Source organism: Tursiops truncatus, chromosome 6 (assembly GCF_011762595.2).
Source record: "Tursiops truncatus isolate mTurTru1 chromosome 6, mTurTru1.mat.Y, whole genome shotgun sequence".
Lineage (NCBI taxonomy): Eukaryota > Metazoa > Chordata > Mammalia > Artiodactyla > Delphinidae > Tursiops > Tursiops truncatus.
In genome coordinates this window covers 27860859-27879062 of record NC_047039.1, presented here as the reverse complement: position 1 = coordinate 27879062, position 18204 = coordinate 27860859, and the positions used below count along the sequence as shown (strand labels likewise).

The following is an 18204-nucleotide window of genomic DNA, read 5'->3' as shown; positions in this document are numbered from 1 at the left end:
ATGATGTGAGTAAGGCTACATATAAACCAATATTACAAGTACAATACATCTAAGGAAAGCATTCTACTATGAAAATAGAAGGGTGATAGTACACCTGGAGTGCAAGAAAAAGGGGGAAAAATGAGAATGTACGGGGTTATGGGGTTTTGCCACTGTTCTGACTCCATAGTCACTAAGCACCATTCTCTGGTTAATTTGGCCCTGAATGTTGACCTTGTTTTGCAGGTGGAAGCATTCACCAAAAAGTTGGTACAATGATTTTGAATCACCTAATCAAAATATTCCTAGTCCCAAATTACTACACTGTTATTCAGATTTATATCATCTTTTGGATAAGTTTGGTTGGTGCTAATCTGTTCCATAGCCTCCAAACTGCTTTGATCCTCCTCAGGAGCCCACCATCTGTGGGGTGGTGAGACGCTTTAGACTTGCCAGTTAACAGTATTTTGATTTCAATGGAACATTTTGAATTTGAGCATTTGGTCTGTTTAAAGTCCCATTGGATATCAGGACTGGTTTAAATATTCTCTTACGTATGGCTCTAGACAAAAGCTCAGTCTTTGGGATGTCACCAACCTGTTTTTCCCCTTCTACAGCATGGTGTCCCAGAGTATGAAGTTTGTTATTCATAATAAAGAGTTTGCCTGGCCTTTGTCTTTGGTTCCTGGGAGGGAGACTAAATCCTAGGAATTTCCTGAGTAATAAGAGTGTCTTTGTTATTCATGAGCCTCTGGGATCACACCCCAGTTTATCCTAACAAGATAACTCAGAATGGAGGTTGGTTACCAGAAAGACCAGCCGTGTAATTAGAGGGTTGAGGTTTTGAGCCAGTCTGACCTCCAGGGAGGGGAGAAGAGCTGGAGATTGAGTTCAATTATGTGGCCAAGGACTCCACCAATCATGGCTACATAAAAAAATCCCAATAAATACTCTGGTCATTGAAGCTTGGTGAAGCTTCCTGGTTGGTGAACACATTAACGTGCTGGGAGGGTGATGAACCCTGATTCCATGGGGAAAGGGCATGGAAGCTTTGTGTTCATAACACTTCCAGATCTTGCCCCATGTATGTTTTCTTTTGTCTGGTCCTGATTTGAATCCTTTGTAATAAAACCGTGTTTATAAGGATAGTACTTTCCAAAGTTCTGTGAGTCATTCCAGTGAATTGTTGAAACTAAGGGGACTCATGGGGATGTCCTGGACTTGTAGCCATTTGGTCAGAAGTACAGGTGGCCTGGGAATCCCTGAACTTGTGGCTGGCATCTCAAAGGGGGACAGTCTTGTTGGGGACCTGTGGAGTCTGATGCTAACTCTGGGTGTTTGCATCAGCATTGAATTGTATTGCCTTATACAAAGGCTGTACTCACGGCACAAGAAGAGATATATCTGCCCTGCCCTGGTGTCCTTGGAATTCTTGCTGGGCCACATCCCCCAGGTAAGATTAGTTTCTCTTAATTCATTTATTCCATGTCTTTTATCTCTAGAGGCACATGTGTCTTGGTAAAGAATCATCAATGTATAAGCTGGCATTTTTGGTTATTGTTATACCAGTGAAACAGCTTGTAACTTTTCTTTCTTACATAGTTAAAAAGTTGAATTTTCTCGAGAGGTCTGAAAATCCTATTTTCAACAACTGGTGGTAGTGCCTCCAGTATATGGGCTTTATCCAAAATGATGTTGAGCCAATTGATGTCAGTGCCATTCTCTGAAAAACTAATTCCAGGATTAAGCATTGAAGGGGACAAAAGGAACTACTCATGAACATGGAAGCTCTGCTGCCTTAAGAAAAACTCACCCAGAGGAGACAGAGTTGGAGACCAACCACTCCCACCATTATTCATCCCAGCCTGCTACACAAAATCCCTGGATCATGGGGTCTGCTGAAGGACCTTCTGCTCCACCTCTGGGGTATCTTCTGTTCTCTTGGTAACTGCACATGCTCCTCTGGCAGCAGGGCCATCATCCACTTCAACACTAGTGCAGGTTCCTCATCCCTAGCTACAGGTTAGAATTACCAGGGGAGGTTTGATAAAATGCCACAGCTGTCCTTATCTTCAGAAATTCTTGACTACCAAGGCGAGGTAGTTCTCCTAGGCTCTGCTCATCATGGCCTCGCAAGGCATAGCACTTGCCTGCAGTCTTCTGGCTTGTTTAACACCAGAGAGAAAAGACCTCTCCCTAGCTGTGTCTCCCAATTCACTCTTGGACCAGGTACATTCTGTCTCACTCTTAGGTTTTATACCTAGAAAGAAAGCTGTCAGCTTGAAATGCTTCATCTAGTTTTTCAGTTCCAATGACACATCTCTAAATTAATATCAACAAAACCAACAACTACCTTATTTAATGAGAACTTACACTGTGCTAAGGGTTTTACATGCATTTTCTTTTTCTTAGCCTTTTTATTGTGAAATATGACATATACAGAAAAAGTTTATCAAACATAAATATACAACCAAGAGAATTATCACAAAGCCAACACTCATGTAGCCATCACTCTTTCTCATTACACCCTCATTCCCCATCAAAAGTAGCCTCCACCCTGACATTTAAGGTAATCACTTCCCTGTTCTTTTTGATTGTCCATCACCAAACATGCATCTCCAAAGTTGGGTTTTATTCTGCAGTTTGTCAGTTTCACACACATGGAATCTCACGTATGTGTTTGTCTGTGTCTAGCTTCTTTTGATCAGTTATCACTTTTGAGATTCAACCATCTTTCTGTATGTAGCTGTAATTCATTCATTTTCATTGCTATATAACATTTCATTACATTAAAAAATCCTCTTATCCACTCTATTGTTAGCATCTGAAGCAATTCCCGATTATGGCCATTTTAACAATGATGCTATGAATATTCTTGCACGCGCCTTCTGATGTACACATATTAGCTCTCATGTTAGCTGTCCTGATGAGTGTGTATGACGGCCCACCATTGTTTTGCTTTGCATTTCCCAATACAGTGAGTTTGAACACCCATCCTCCTATATCTTCATTGACCACCTAGACATCTTCCCCTGAAAAGTGGCTGTTAGTTCCTTTGCTCATTCTTCCGCTGGGTTATCTGCTCATCTCTTATGATTCTCAGAACATTCTGGATGCAAGCCTTCTCTGTTATAAATGACGAAACACCCCCTTCACTTCAAAGCCTGACTCCTCATTCTCTCAAATGATATACCCAGATGAATAGAGGTTTCAATTTTAAAGTAGACCATGTACATTTTCTCATGTGATCCTTCTAAAATTTCTGTGACGTAGAATTATTTTCCCCACCCTGAGGGTGAGGAAACTAATGCTTATGGAGGTTCAATAACATGCCTAGTAATTGGTAGACCTGAGATTAGCTCCCATGTCTGTCTGACTCCAAAGCCCATACACTTGACTCCTTGGCTCTACTAATAACAACTTTGTCACAGTCCCAGCAAGCAACACTTGAAAACCAGACTTGTAGGTTTCTGTTCCCTTTGTTAATCACTCTCCCAACCATGAGAGTTGCCCATTAACATTTGGCAGTTAATTATTAAATATTTACTTTAAAATACTGAGAATTTAATCCTGGGAAGAGTCTTGGAATATAAGTATCTTCAGGCCACACTTGGTAAAAAGTTAGCTCCAGTTAACCACTCTTATTTATTTATTTATTTATTTATTTATTTATTTATTTATTTATTTATTTATTTTGCGGTACATGCGCCTCTCACTGTTGTGGCCTCTCCCGTTGCGGAGCACAGGCTCCAGACACGCAGGCTCAGCAGCCATGGCTCAGGGGCCAAGCCGCTCCGCGGCATGTGGGATCTTCACGGACCGGGGCACGAACCCGCGTCCCCTGCATTGGCAGGTGGACTCGCAACCACTGCACCACCAGGGAAGCTCTAGCCACTCTTATTTTGTAAATCAAGTTTTAACACCCAAACTTTATCACTTGGCATCATCCTCCCACTCATAAGACCTGACTGGGAAAAGATCAAACATGATAATTCAAGCGGCATCTTCTGGGGCACCCTCATGTCCACTCATCATCACAGGGTCTCCACCCTGTGCTGCATTTGGGGGCACTTAGTTTACTTAATGTGGCTTAGTTGGCAGGTAGATAGGACAAGAATGATGTCACATTCGTGATGTTTCACCATATGTTCAACGTGCATCAGACCAAGACAGTGGAAAATAGAGAAATGGAAAAAGAATACCCAAAAAATGCCAACCAAAGAAAACTGGGGTAGCAATATTAATGTTATATTAAGTCTAAACTCTGTGATTTCTTTGTTCCACATTTCCAACCCCACTTGCCAGCCACATTGCTCAGTCTTCTGTACTCACCCAGAGGGTGAATCCTTGCATTTTATTTATTTTCAAATGGTCTTAAAAGAAAGCTTAAGGTTCTTCTTGGTCACAACCCGGACACTCTCTTAGTGCGAGGCTGACAAGAGAAGGCTCAGCTCTGACCTGACCTTGAGGCATTGCCATTGATTCTGAGGTTTTGCACCAAGACTGGTTTATCTTGAGACCTGCCTCTGTTCTCAGCTGTGTTTATGATCAAATCCTCAGAGTCAGATCTTATGTTTTAAATTAACTTCTGGAAGGAGGAGGGGCACTTGTCAGTTGACCTAGAAACAGAGATGGGTCAACCTGAAGGCTCACCCACTGACTAGGGGAAGACTGCCTGGGACAGGGATCCAGGTGGTGCTGTGGGACCTCGCTCAGCTGGACCCTCCAGGAGACTCCAGGTGCTGGTGAACAAATGGATACTGCAGAAAAGAAAATGCTGATTACTTGGTCTTAAAAAGTTCAGCCTACTCTGCCTCTCCCTCTTATTTAAGCTAGAGAAAGAGGTGGAAAAGAGTAAGTACAGAGAGACAAATAGTCAAGGGAGTGAGAGAGGGAGGAAAAGAATCAATGTTTAAATGCTGATCCTTGGAAAATATTTGATCAGTCTCCAGGACTGGGCCTTCCCTGCCCTTGCAGCTCACTCACCTTCCTGTGCTGTGGAAGCCTGGGAAAATTTTTGCTCTGTGAGGGACCCTTCCTCAGTATACTGTGAACTTTTATCCTAGCCGTGGCTATATGCTACTATCTGAATTTTTAATATAGTTGATATCTGAACAACGTGGGGGATAGAAGCCTGACTCCCTGCAGTTGAAAATCCACATAACTTTACATTTGGCCTTCTGTATCTGTGGTTCTGCATGTAGGGAGTCAACTAACTATAGATTGTGTAGTGCTGTAGTACACATTTATAGAAAAATCAGTATGAGTGGATCTGTATAGTTCAAACCTGTGGTGTTCGAGACAACTCTACACTGAAATAAATGTGTGACTGTCAATACCTGTTTAGTGCTCTGGAGTGACCAGGACTTCTCACACACCCATCAGACCAGGACAATGGGGGCTCCTGTGCTGTCCTTACTCTGGGGAAGGAGCCCCAAACCTCCACTGCTCCAACACCACGGACACAAGTTCCAACGTATTTATGTACCATCTGTCTTGTTATTTGCTTAATATTAAAAAAAAAAGTGCTCACTTTCTTTTACTTAAGTAAATATATATATATCCTTTATAAGTCTCAATCAGTTTTTTACCGATATATGAATACTTATACACATCAATTAAGCATTTTTTTAAGAGCTTTTTACTACTATTGGTCTGACTGTCACATAGTGGGAGTTCTGGTGATGAGAAAAGACTGAAAAGACTCATTACCAGTTAGGATCAAGTAAAGGAGGCCTCTTCCACCCAAGGCTTCTGAGGAGCTGTACCACCTCCCTGGGGATGGATGGGGCTTTTAAGGAGCCAGCCTGTATTTATTGCACTGGGGTGACACCCTGGGAATCAAAGAGGTATCTGAAGAGAAAAGAATGTTCTCCTTGGGAGGAACTATAACATGTTTTGGTACCAGCCCCAAACAAACAATGTTTAAAATATTGACCTCTTGACAGAAGTTCACAGGCAGGGGTGTCTGATAGGGACTTGTGGTTAAGACCACCACCACTGGAAATGTCCTGAGATGCAATGCAATTATGAACAGCCTTGTCCACCTGCCTCTTCCTCTCCCAGTCCAAGAAAACAGAATGTGTGGGATCTAAAAGAAAAAAATCTCAAACCACAGCCCTGCACAGACCTCAGCTGAGAAGAGCAGCCTTGGCAGGAGGAGCACCCCCATTGCCTTCCAGCAGATGCACTGTGACCACAGCTTACACAATGAAGAAACTCAGTGGGCACTAAAGCCAATGTGGAGGCCAGAAGTCAAGGTGACCTTGGCTCCCAGCGGACTCCTTTGATCTAATTGCTTAAATCATATTCTTCCACTGTCACCTCCTCTCCACCAGCCTCCTGCCAGGTCAGCAGACTAGAGTATGATCTGCTCACTGCCCTCTTGGACTTGGACTTGGGTACAAGAGTCCTCAGATGAGGTAATAACGGGAAAAGTACATTGTGGACTTTAATGCTAAAATGTTAATAGCTAACATTTATTGCAGTCTTTTGGTGTTTCAAGTATTGTTCAAGCACTCTGCTTATCTAATCTTGACAGTAACCCTATAAGGTAGGTACTTCAGAGATGAGGGAACTGAGTTTCAGAGAGGTTAAGTGACTTGCCTATGGTCTTCAGCTTGGAAGGTGCAGCCCAGGACTCTTAACTGGTAGCCTGTGGGCTAGGTGGCCAGAGGCCCCCCTCTCCCCCACTTCCCCCCATACTCTGAAGGTCCAGACCGCATGGAGCCTTTGGAAAGCCTGATGCATATTAGTATGCTAATGCATCTGAGAAGTTCAGCAGTAAACACTTAAAAATGAAGTTGATTATATTTCTTCAGTCTAAAGCGTCTCACACTTAGTTGAGCAGCCCCCTACCCACCCCCACCTTTAAATGGGATTCTTATTCCCCAAAACATAGAAGGAAGTGAGCCAGGGCTCTGTGAGCATCTTTGTGCGGGCACGGGAGGAGCTTCCTCTCCCAGGGCAGCCACTAATGCTGATGTGCTTGTCTCTGGCCAGGCTCTGGGCCAGTATCTAGCCTGGGATCAGTCATTGTAGCCAGACATTCAGGCAGTATCATTAGGTGCAACCTAGTCAGGGCCCCGGGGCTGGTGCCTGTGTACTGGGAACTAGGTCCAGAGAAGGATTTTTTTTCTTTAACCATTATTTCCTTACTCTTTACATTTTTTTGTTTACAAGAGAGAGAAAGACAACTACAATGTTTTAAGAAAAAAAAAGGGTGAAGAAATCAAATGGTCTAGGGGTGAAGTTGGCTCCAGATCTGTCTGAATCCAAGGACTAAAATAAAGTCCCCCCACCTCCCCATCGCTCAGCCTTGCCTTCTTGTGCTTTGGCTTCATTCATGGACAGCACTGTCCCCGTGGTGACTGACAGCAGCTTCAGGCTACATCAGCTTTATTGCTGGCAGATCCTATAGTTCCAGCCCAGGCCCTGGACCTATTTGGGTCCTGGGCCGTCCCTGCAACGATCGTTAGCACTTCTTCCATCAGCCAGGCTTGTGTCACAGGTCTGGGGGTGGGGATACCTCTCTTTACCACATGCAAAGTGAGTTGGAGATGGGCCTCTACCCCATCCCCCACCCCATTACAGTCTGCTATAAGGGAAAGGGGGAATTGACACTGGTCAGGCAAAACCAACAGCACCAGTATGAAGGGGTCTAGTATGAGCCAGGAATTGTCTTCTCTTGCATGGTCACTCTTTGACAGAGCAGTTCCACCTCTTAGAGTTTATTCTAAGTAGATAATTGGACAGATATATTAAAAAAATATTAAAGAAAATAACATTCATTGAAACGTCCTTTGTAGTGAAAAACTAAAAAGTCTGTCAAAAGGGAATTGTTTAAATTAATTATTTACATCCGAATAATACACAGCCAACAAAAGTATGGTGTACAAAAGATTTTTTAATCAATTTTATAATGTCCAGAATATATTGTTGAATGGAAAAACAGGTAAAAAATAATTTGTGGTAAGGTTACACTTTTGAAAAATTATTTATCTTTTTGAAAGATAATATATCTAAATAGAGGGATGCTTGAAAGTTTAAAAGATATTAGCAGTGTTTATTGCTGGTTGGTGAACTTTGGGTGATTTTTATAAGCTTTTTACTTTCCTGAAATTTTACCACAAACTTGTCTATTTTTACAATCAAAAATTATTTATTACAAGTGCAATTATTTACTCTCTTCAAAGAAAACTATTATTTTCTAAGATAATTAATCTAAGGTTCCTGGCGTGGGGGAATCCTATCTTCCCCCTTTAGCATCTATGTTCTCAAGGGGCACATTGGCAAGCAGAAGCTGAGGGGGTTGCCTGGGGCTCCTCATTCCTGTCCTGTTGTGGTCCTCTGGGGAAGCCTGGCTTTGTTCTTCACCTGCATTTCAGCAGTGTTTCAGTGCTCACGGTGTTTGGGGGAGGTGGCCCAGAGTTGCAAATAATCCTTTGATTTCTCTAAGGATTATTAGGTCTTTGGGTGCTGCCCATCTCGTCTGAAAGCGTACGACAGTAAATCTTTTCTAACCAGTGTCCACCCCTCACTCTATGCCCATCCACCATGACTCTGGTAGCAAAGCCTTCAAGTGCCATGTTGTCTCCTGGCTGGGAGTGTGTTTCCGCTTGTCTGAACCAAAAACAGCCTGAGGGCTTGGGCGCTGATCTGGATGTTGAGAGCTCTTCACAATTTTACTGTTTAATTGCTTTTGTGAAAAGAGATATTTTCTGCTTTCATTTCTTCTGTCACTGATACTAAATCATTTGTCCAAAAGACAAAAGGCCTTTTATAACTTCTTATTATCAATCATAAATAAAGCTGTGGTTTAAATTCAGTAAAGCCTTTTTGGGTGGCTGAGCTCATCTCTAGTTTGGTGCAATTCAAGATTTTGCCATTTTCAGTTTGTTTCACACAGGGTTATTAAAGGAAATGTGCTAATTAATTTTGAAATAAAAAGCTGTAAGCTTAAGGGGTTTTTTTTTGAGTCACAGCATAAGGCAAATTAGTCATGTTTTGGTCTCTATATTTAATCACTTTAGAACACATTTTTATTTGTATTTTCACTCACCTTGAATGGGGTAGAGATCACATAAGGGGTATAGTTTCCAAATCAAGTTGTTTGGATAAACATAGTTTTAACAAAGACTATCCCTAGCATCTGTAGAGTGCATTCTCCACACCGCTGCCAAGGGTGTTTCACTCAGTCACTTAAGACAAATTCTTAGCAAGTTACTGCCCTGCCTAAAAGCCTCTAATGTGTCTCCATTGCCTTTGGAGACTCATCAACTCCTTAGCCAGCATTTCAAGGGCCTCCCCGTTTAACCCCAACCCATCTCTCCAGTTAAAAAAAGCTCATTCCTGAGGAAGAATGCTGTTCCCTCTCCTTCAAGGCCTAATCTCACCCTCTCTGTGAGACCTCCATGCCTTTCCCAGGCTGGACCCTCTACAGCATCTCATGTGCCCTTATTATGGCCTTCCATGCTGACTCAGTTTCCACCCCTCTTCACTGAGGTATAATTGACAAATTGTATATATTTGAGATATACAACGTGATGTTTTGATACATATATACTTTGTGAAATGATTACCACAGTCAAGCTAATTATCATTTCCGTCACCTCACACAGTTACCTTTATCTGTATGTGCATGTGTGCTGAGAACACAAGTCTACTCTCTTAACAAATTTCAAATATACAATATAGTACTATTAAACTACAGTGGTTGCCAGGGGCTGGGGCCTGGGGGAAATGGGAAGATGGTACAAAGTTTCAGTTGTGCAGGATGACTAAGTTTTGGAGATCTAGTGTACACCCTCGTGACTGGCTCGGTTTTAATTGTTCGTTTTTCTCCACTCAATCCTGTGCCCTCTGGAGAAGACATTCCCAAGTCTGGCTAAGCATCAGAGTCTCCTGGGTAGCTTGATAAAAATACAAAAATCCCTGAGCCCCATACCAGACCAACAGAATCAGAATCTCTGGGAGTGGAGTCCAGATATCCATAAATTTTAATCAGTTTTCTAGGTGATTCTGACCAGCAGGCAGGCTTGGTAACCACTGCCCCATTGCATTTTCCATGGACCCAGCCCAGTGAGAGCAAGAAATGGAATGAGGCAGAGAGTTGAGGTACATGGAGGACTCACTCTGTATCAGCTCCTCTCTAAGAGATTTTACATCTGTGCATTTAATCTCAACCACCTCAAGAAATAGATTCTAGCAAGCCCAAGCCTATTACTATAGACAAGAAAACCACAGTTAAAGGGGTTAGGCCCTTGTCCAAGATTCCCACTGGTAACAAAACCAGCTCTGCTGTCTTTTTAGACTCATTCTTTTTACTTAACTCATGTTAATTAAATGTTAGTTAAAATAAGTTAACATCTATATTTTTAGAATCTCTGTGCCTTGCTCCCTTACATTCAATCAGCCTGCAAGACCTACCCACTCTATCTGCCCATCTTCATTCTCTGCCATGTAGACCTCGGAAACAGCCTTCTAATTTGTCTCCTACCGTTTCACCTCTAATCTGTTTTCCTAACTGTAGCTGAGTAATCATTTAAACTTTGCAAATCTGCCAAAGCCACTGCTCGTGGTATATTTTACCACATATAAGCTTTTCATTTTTACATATAAAAATATGCCTAATTTTACCTTTATAGCTTTGAGGTTTTCAGACTTGATAATGGGTGTTTAAGTGAGCCTTCCCTGCCCTTTAGACTTCTAATGCAAATGACAATATAGGGGTTAAGTTTTACAATGAATAAAGAGTCTGTACATATTGACGTAGGAAGGCAAACCTCAGAAGAATGGGCAATAGGCATGAGTAGGTAATTCGCTGATGAGGAAATTAAACTAATAAACAAATAAATGAAAAGAAACCCCAATCACTAATGGTCAAAGAAACAAAGTGATGTCACTCAACTCCCCTCGGATTAGAAAAAATTAAAAACAGCTATGACCAGGACATGGAACCAACCTAAATGTCCATTAACAGATGAATGGATAAAGAAGATGTGGCACATATATACAATGGAACATTACTTAGCCATAAAAAGAAATGAAACTGAGTTATTTGTAGTGAGGTGGATGGACCTAGAGTCTGTCATACAGAGTGAAGTAAGTCAGAAAGAGAAAAACAAATACCGTATGCTAACACATATATATGGAATCTAAAAAAAAAAAAAAAAAAAGGTACTGATGAACCTAGTGACAGGGCAGGAATAAAGACATAGACGTAGAGAATGGACTTGAGGACATGGGGTGGGGTGGGAGGGGGAAGCTGGGGCGAAGTGAGAGTGGCATGGAGATATATACACTACCGAATGTAAAATAGTTAGTGGGAAGCAGCAGCATAGCACAGGGAGATCAGCTCGGTGCTTTGCGATGACCTAGAGGGGTGGGATAGGGAGGGTGGGAGGGAGGCTCAAGAGGAAGGGTATATGGGGATATATGTATGCATATGGCTGATTCACCTTGTTGTACAACAGAAACTAACACAGTGTTGTGAAGCAATTATACTCCAATAAGGATCTATTAAAAAAAACAACAACTATGATACATATTGCTGGCAGCAATGTGGGAGAAGAGTACTCTTGTAAACTGCTGGTTCATAGGGAAGTTTTGTCAGCCTTTTTGGGAAGTGTTCTAGTAACATTTTAAAAGAAACTGCAATACTGTTTGTTCTAATTTCCCATTCCTGGAAATCAGTTTACTTTCCAGCTCAAAACCATTAGAATAAAGGACCTGTGAACAAGAGTATTTACTGCTGCATTGTTCAAATGGCAAAAACCTGGAGGTAGCATGATTGTCCATCCCTAAAAGAATTGTTGACTTTATTATGGAATATCCACATCATGGATGTGGAGCTTCAAAAAAAAGGGAGGGAGCAAGTCAAGACAGTAAAGACAAGGGATAAAAGGTTAATTAAAAACTAATAAAATCATATCAGCATATGTGATATGATCAAATTTATGCACTTATATAAAATTATATACATATGTATGTATAGACAAAATCTGTAAAAATTAAAAATGCAAACCTAATCTGTTCATTTCTCTACCTAAAATCTGTCAATGGCTTCCTAATCCCCTGTGGATCAATGCAGGATCTTTAGCTTGGGCCCCAGAGGCCCCTGCTCATGTCTCCACCCTCCCATAAAACAGCTGCCCTCCTCATTCTGTGTCACAGACACGTTTCCCGGTTCTTCACCTCCCAGGACCCCCAGGCCCCCTCCACTCTGCAGCCCTCCTGCTCCTCTTTAGTTCTTCACACATGCTGTTTCTTTTCTTCTGCATGACTCTTACTCATTTTTATGTCTCAGCTTAAACATCAGTTTCTCAGGGGGCTTTCGCTGACTCTCAGATGTGGTTATGTATCCTGATATCTATTCCCATGGTTCTCTGTCCTTACTAAAATTCTATTTTATTATTAGCTTCTTTTCCCAAACTTTGCTCAGATTTTCCCAGCTGTAATTTACTGCTTAGTTGTTACATCTGAATTGGATAAGAGCCTATAGCAAAGACCTGAACATTGTACCCTGGATCTCATAACTGTGGGGATGTGGAATCACCTCTCCAACCCTGTTGCCACCCTGTGGACCTCTCAGCCATAAGGATCTCTTTTAATTTTATAGGGACAGCAGTTTATGCCACCACATAGCATCTGTGAGTGCTGTGATACCCTCCCCAGGATTGTCTGTGTCATTCTCTGGGTCCCTCTGGCCATCTGTGCTCCTTGGCTGCCTCAGGCTTCCCACTCTGCTCCTGTCCCCTGTGAGGAATCCCTGGGTAGAGGAGAAGAGGAGCCCTAGTTCCTGTGATTGTCAGAGTCCCTCCTGATCTGTGACCATGATCATGCTCTGGGCCTGAGAGGAGGCTGCAGTGAAAGTGACTTTAAATTCCAAAACATTCTAAAGACAGCTTGGAGCTGACACTTGCTATAGCAGCAGAGAACTAACCACGACAGGCGTGAGGGGTTAACACAGGGCACACACCAGGGAGGGCACGACAACCAAGTTTATTAAGCATTATTTTGCTTTCACTGCATGTTTCTAATTAAATGTTTATTTTTAAAAAACCCAATTTATATGAAGAGAAAATAATTTAGTTCAGTTCATTTTCAAACCATAATGTTAAAAAATTATTCTTTTCATAATAACAGCTTTCTTTCTGTAAGCAGTAGCATTTCTGTCTTCACAAAAAAGGGAGAACAGGAAAACAGATTGTATGACTATGTTTTTCCAGAAGACCTAGGTAAGCCAGTTTCCCAACAAGGTCATTGCCCCTGGTAAGCTTGGATAAAATAACAAGATTTTTTACATGAGAAGAAAATGTGGAAATAAATTACATTACATGTTAACTCAAAGAGATTTTTATATTAGATAACCCGAGCTTCTTATCCCTTTGGAGGTCATCCTGTCCTCTGTGGCAGGGAGGATTGAGTTGGATAAAGACTCTCATTAGCACTGGGGGAGGTTTCACATGTAAATCCCCTCACAAATGCGAGAGCAAATAGAGAGTGTCCTGCTTAGTAAGTCAACATAATTTGGGTGCTAGTTTTTTCTCTTAGAAAAGTGCCCTTGGTGGCTTTTGAAGTGGATGAGGCAGGATCTTTGAAGTGGATGAGGCAGGAAGCTCTCAGCCCCCAGTGTTTGCCTGCTTCTCCTTCCCATCAGGATTGTCCAACATCCCCAGCCTTTTCTCCAGTCTCTGCTTCCATTCTTCTCTGAGCCTGAGGAGGGGAAACAATATACGTGGTTAGTGCATTTGTCTAGACATCTGCTGGTCCAGAGAAGTTTTTTGTTTTTTTGGTTTTTTTCCTTCTGAAGAATATTTTTTAAGAGAAATAAGTGGCTTTTACAAATTTATGAAGGAAAAAATCAGTAGAGTAATGAGCAGTCTATGAATATGTAGTTTTCTCCAAAATTTATTCCTTCCTACATTGGTATGCGGATTCAGAGTAATATCAATCAAAATCCCAGCAGGACTTTTCTGTAGCTATCAACAAGCTGATTCTAAATTTTATATGGAAAGGCAAAAGAAGTCAATTAGCCAAAACAATTTTAAAGTAGAAGAAAGATGGGAGACTCATGCTACATGATTTTGAGGCTTAATGTAAAGCTACCATCATCAAGACAGTGTAGCATTGGTGAAGGAAGAAACAGATCAATGGAACAGAATGGTGTGGAAATAAACATACACAAATATAGCCAATTGATTTTTGACAAAGTACAAAGGCAGCTCAATGGAGGAAGGATAGTATTTTTTTTCAATAAATGATGCTGGAACATTATATATCCATATTAAAAATGGCTTTTGATCCACACTCCACATCTTATACAAAATTAACTAAAAATGGATCATAGACATGAATGTAAAATGTAAGACCAAGGCTTCAAGAAAAAAGCCACAAAATAATATCTTCATGACCTTGGGATAAGGAAAAAATTCTTATATACATTACAAAAAGCATGATTCATAAAAGAATAAAAAATTTGGGACTTCATCAAAATTAAAACAATTTGTTCTGTGAAAGATACTGTAAAGAGAATAAAAGACAAGCCACAAACAGGGAGAAAATATTTGCAAGTCACATATCTGATAAGGGACTTATTTCCAGAATATATATAGTTTCAAACTCAATGATAAGAAAATAATATAATGAGGAAAATAGTTGAACAGACATTTTCCTAAAGAAGTAATATGGGTGGCAAATAAACACGTAGAAGATGCTCAACATAATTAGGAAAATGCAAATTAAAACAACAATGAGGTACCACTTACCTCACAGAATAACCAAAACAAACAAAAAAACCAAAACCAACTCTTTCCCCCTACCTCCCCTGGCAAAACCAAAATCCAACCCCCACCCCCCAAACCAAAAAACCCTCACAACAAAACTCAAACCAAGTGCTGGCCAGGATGCTGACTAACTGGAACTCTTTTACATGCTATTAAAATGCAAAACGGTGCAGTCAGTTTGTAAAACAGTTTGGCAGTTTCTTATACAGTTAATCATACACTTACCCTATGACCCAGTAATTTCAATCCTATTTGCTCAAGAGAAATAGAAATTTATCTTCACACAGAAATCTATATGTGAATGTTTACAGTACTTTTATTTATAGTCACCCAAAACTGGAAACAACCTAAATGTCCTTCAATGGGAAGTGGATCACCAAATTGTGATACATCCCTACCACAGAAAAGTACTCAGCAATGAGAAGGAATGGATGTACACAATTGATACACACAATAAGAAGAAAAAATCCCAAGTACATTGTGCTAAGTGAAGAGAGCCAGACACAAAAGACTACATACTGTATAATTCATTTATGACATTCTGGAAAAGGCAAAACTGTAGGGATGAAGTACAGATCAGTGGTTGCTATGGACTGGAAATTGGGAGAGGAGTTGACCACAAAGGAGAAGCTTAAGGGAATTTTTCAGAGTGATGGAACTATTCTATATCTTGACTGTGGTGATTACATGACTCTGAGCATTTGTCAAACTCATAGATCTGTACACAAAAAGAAAAGAAATGCATGGTGCTTATAAATCAATTAAGAAAAAGAAAGTCTATAATCAAACAGGCAGAGGCTATACAAAGGCAGTTTCTGAAGAAGAAATCCAGCTAGTTCCTATGCATATGAAAAGATCTCAACCAAACCTGTAATTAATTAAATTCATTTTAAAACAGTGAGATGCCATTTTCACCTGTCAGGTTAACAATGATTAAGAGTCTGACAACACATAGTGTGAGTGACTGTGGGAATTGGCATTCCCATACTTAGAGTGGAAGTTTAAAACAACTTCTTTGCAAGACAAGGAGGCAATAGCTATCAAAATTTAAAACACTCATCTTTTGACATATCTTCATTTCTATGAACTTATCCCATAATGCTTATCCATGTATGAATAATGTATGTACAAGTATTCTTATTACCATATTGTTTGTAAAGCCAAAAAATGAAAAACAACCTAAATGTCCTTCAGTGTGATTGTTTAAATTAATTGTCACATCATTATTGTGGAAAACATTAAAGAAGTACTGAAAGTGCCAATATAGAAAAAATTCCAAGATAGCATAAGTTAAAAAAGGAATGTGCATATTAATACTATGTATAAAATAGATAACTAATGAGAATCTACTGTATAGCACAGGGAACTCTACTCAGTGCTCTGTGGTGACCTAAATGAGAAAGAAATCCAAAAAAAGGGGATATATGTATATGTATAGCTGATTCACTCTGCTGCACAGTATAAACTAAAACAATATTGTAAAGAAACTATACTCCAATAAAAATTTTTTTAAAAATTAAAAAAGGCAAGTGCAGAATATTGAAGATTGTGTAGATCCTATTTTGCATAAAAATACAGCACACTTATTTATTTGCTTAGAAAAACTAAAGTTTTGGAGAGATACATATGAGAAACTGTTAATGTCAGTTTTCTCTGGAGAGCAGGTCTAGGAGCCTAAGTGTGAAGGACACTAGTATTAAAAAGTATACACTTGGGGAGACCTTCAAGATGGCAGAGTAGTAAGATGTGGAGATCACTTTCCTCCCCACAGATACATCAGAAATACATCTACATGTGGAACAACTCTTACAGAACACCTACTGAACGCTGGCAGAAGACCTCAGACTACCCAAAAGGCAAGAAACTCCCCCACGTACCTGGGTAGGGCAAAAGAAAAAAGAAAAAACAGAGACAAAAGAATAGGGATGGGACCTGCACATCTGGGAGGAAGTGGTGAAGGAGGAAAAGTTTCTACACACTAGGAAGCCCCTTCACAGGCGGAGACGGGGTGTGGCAGGGGGCGCGGGAAGCTTCGGAGCCACAGAGCAGAGCGCAGCAACAGGGGTGCAGAGGGCAAAGTGGAAAGATTCCCACACAGAGGATCACTGCCAACCAGGACTCACCAGCCTCAGAGGCTTGTCTGCTCACCCTCCAGGGTGGGCAGGAGCTGGGAGCTGAGGCTCAGGCTTCAGAGGCAGACCCCAGGGAGAGGACTGGGGTTGCCTGTGTGAACACAACCTGAAGGGGGCTAGTGTGCCACAGCTAGCCGGGAGGGAGTCCGGGAAAAACTCTGGACCTGCCTAAGAGGCAAGAGATTGTTTCAGGGTGCGCAAGGAGAGGGGATTCAGAGCACCGCCTAAATGAGCTCCAGAGATGGGCGTGAGCCACGGCTATCAGCACAAACACCAGAGATGGACATGAAACACTAAGGCTACTGCTGCAGCCACCAAGGAGCCTGTGTGCAAGTACAGGTCACTATCCACACCTCCCCTCACAGGAGACTGTGCAGCCCACCACTGCCAGGGTCCCGTGATCCAGGGACAAATTCCCTGGGACAACACACGGTGCACCTCAGGCTTTTGCAATGTTACGCTGGCCTATGCTGCCACCGGCTCACCCCGCATTCCGTACCCCGAACTCCCCGCAACCTGAGTGAGCCAGACACCCCACATTCCGTACCCCGACCTCCCCCAGCCTGAGTGAGCCAGAATCCACAAATCAGCTGCTCCTTTAAACCCATCCTGTCTGGGCGGGAACAGACGCCCTCAGGAGACTTACGCGCACGGGTGGGGCCAAATCCAAAGCTGAACCCCAGGAGCTGTGTGAACAAAGAAGAGAAAGGGAAATCTCTCCCAGCAGCCTCAGGAGCAACAGATTAAATCTCAACAATCAACTTGATGTACCCTGCATCTGTGGAATACCTGAATAGACAACGAATCATCCCAAAATTGAGGCGGTGGACTTTGGCAGCAACAGTAGACTTGAGGTTTGCTGTATGCGACAGACTGGTTTCTGGTTTTATGTTTATCTTAGTTTAGTAGTTAGAGTTTATTATCATTGCTAGATTTGTTTATTGATTTGGTTGCTCTCTTTCTTTTTTTAAAAAAAAATATATATTTTTTTCCTTTTTCTCTTTTTCTGAGTGTATATGGGTATGCTTCTTTGTGTGATTTTGTCTGTATAGCTTTGCTTTTAGCATTTGTCTTAGGGTTCTGTCTGTTTTTCTGTGTTTTTTTTTTTAATATAGTTTTTAATGCTTGTTATCTATGGTGGATTTGTTTTTTGGTTTGGTTGCTCTCTCTTTCTTCTTTTATAATCACTTTCTAATTTTTAAAATTTTAATACTTTAAAAATTTTTTATTTTAATAATTTTATTTCTTTTTCTTTCTTTTTTCTCCCATTTATTCTGAGCCATGTGGCTAACAGGGTCTTGGTGCTC

The 18204-nt window shown here is 41.2% G+C and overlaps 1 protein-coding gene across 3 annotated transcripts in view; it reads right to left on the bottom strand.

Moving 5' to 3' along the window:
* Positions 1 to 13088: 13088 nt before the first annotated feature.
* FAM240B (family with sequence similarity 240 member B) overlaps positions 13089 to 18204 on the bottom strand; it is a 70859-nt gene continuing 65743 nt past the window's right edge. For 2 of the 3 annotated variants that reach the window (XM_073805680.1, XM_073805681.1), the window contains exons 4-5: positions 17544 to 17583; positions 13089 to 13695 (exon numbers count right to left, since the gene is read on the bottom strand). In XM_073805680.1, the coding sequence (XP_073661781.1) occupies positions 13636 to 13695; positions 17544 to 17583 (100 nt within the window). In that variant the 3' untranslated portion in view covers positions 13089 to 13635. The remainder of the gene's footprint in view (positions 13696 to 17543; positions 17584 to 18204) is intronic. The other variant, XM_033859259.2, reaches the window with a different exon arrangement.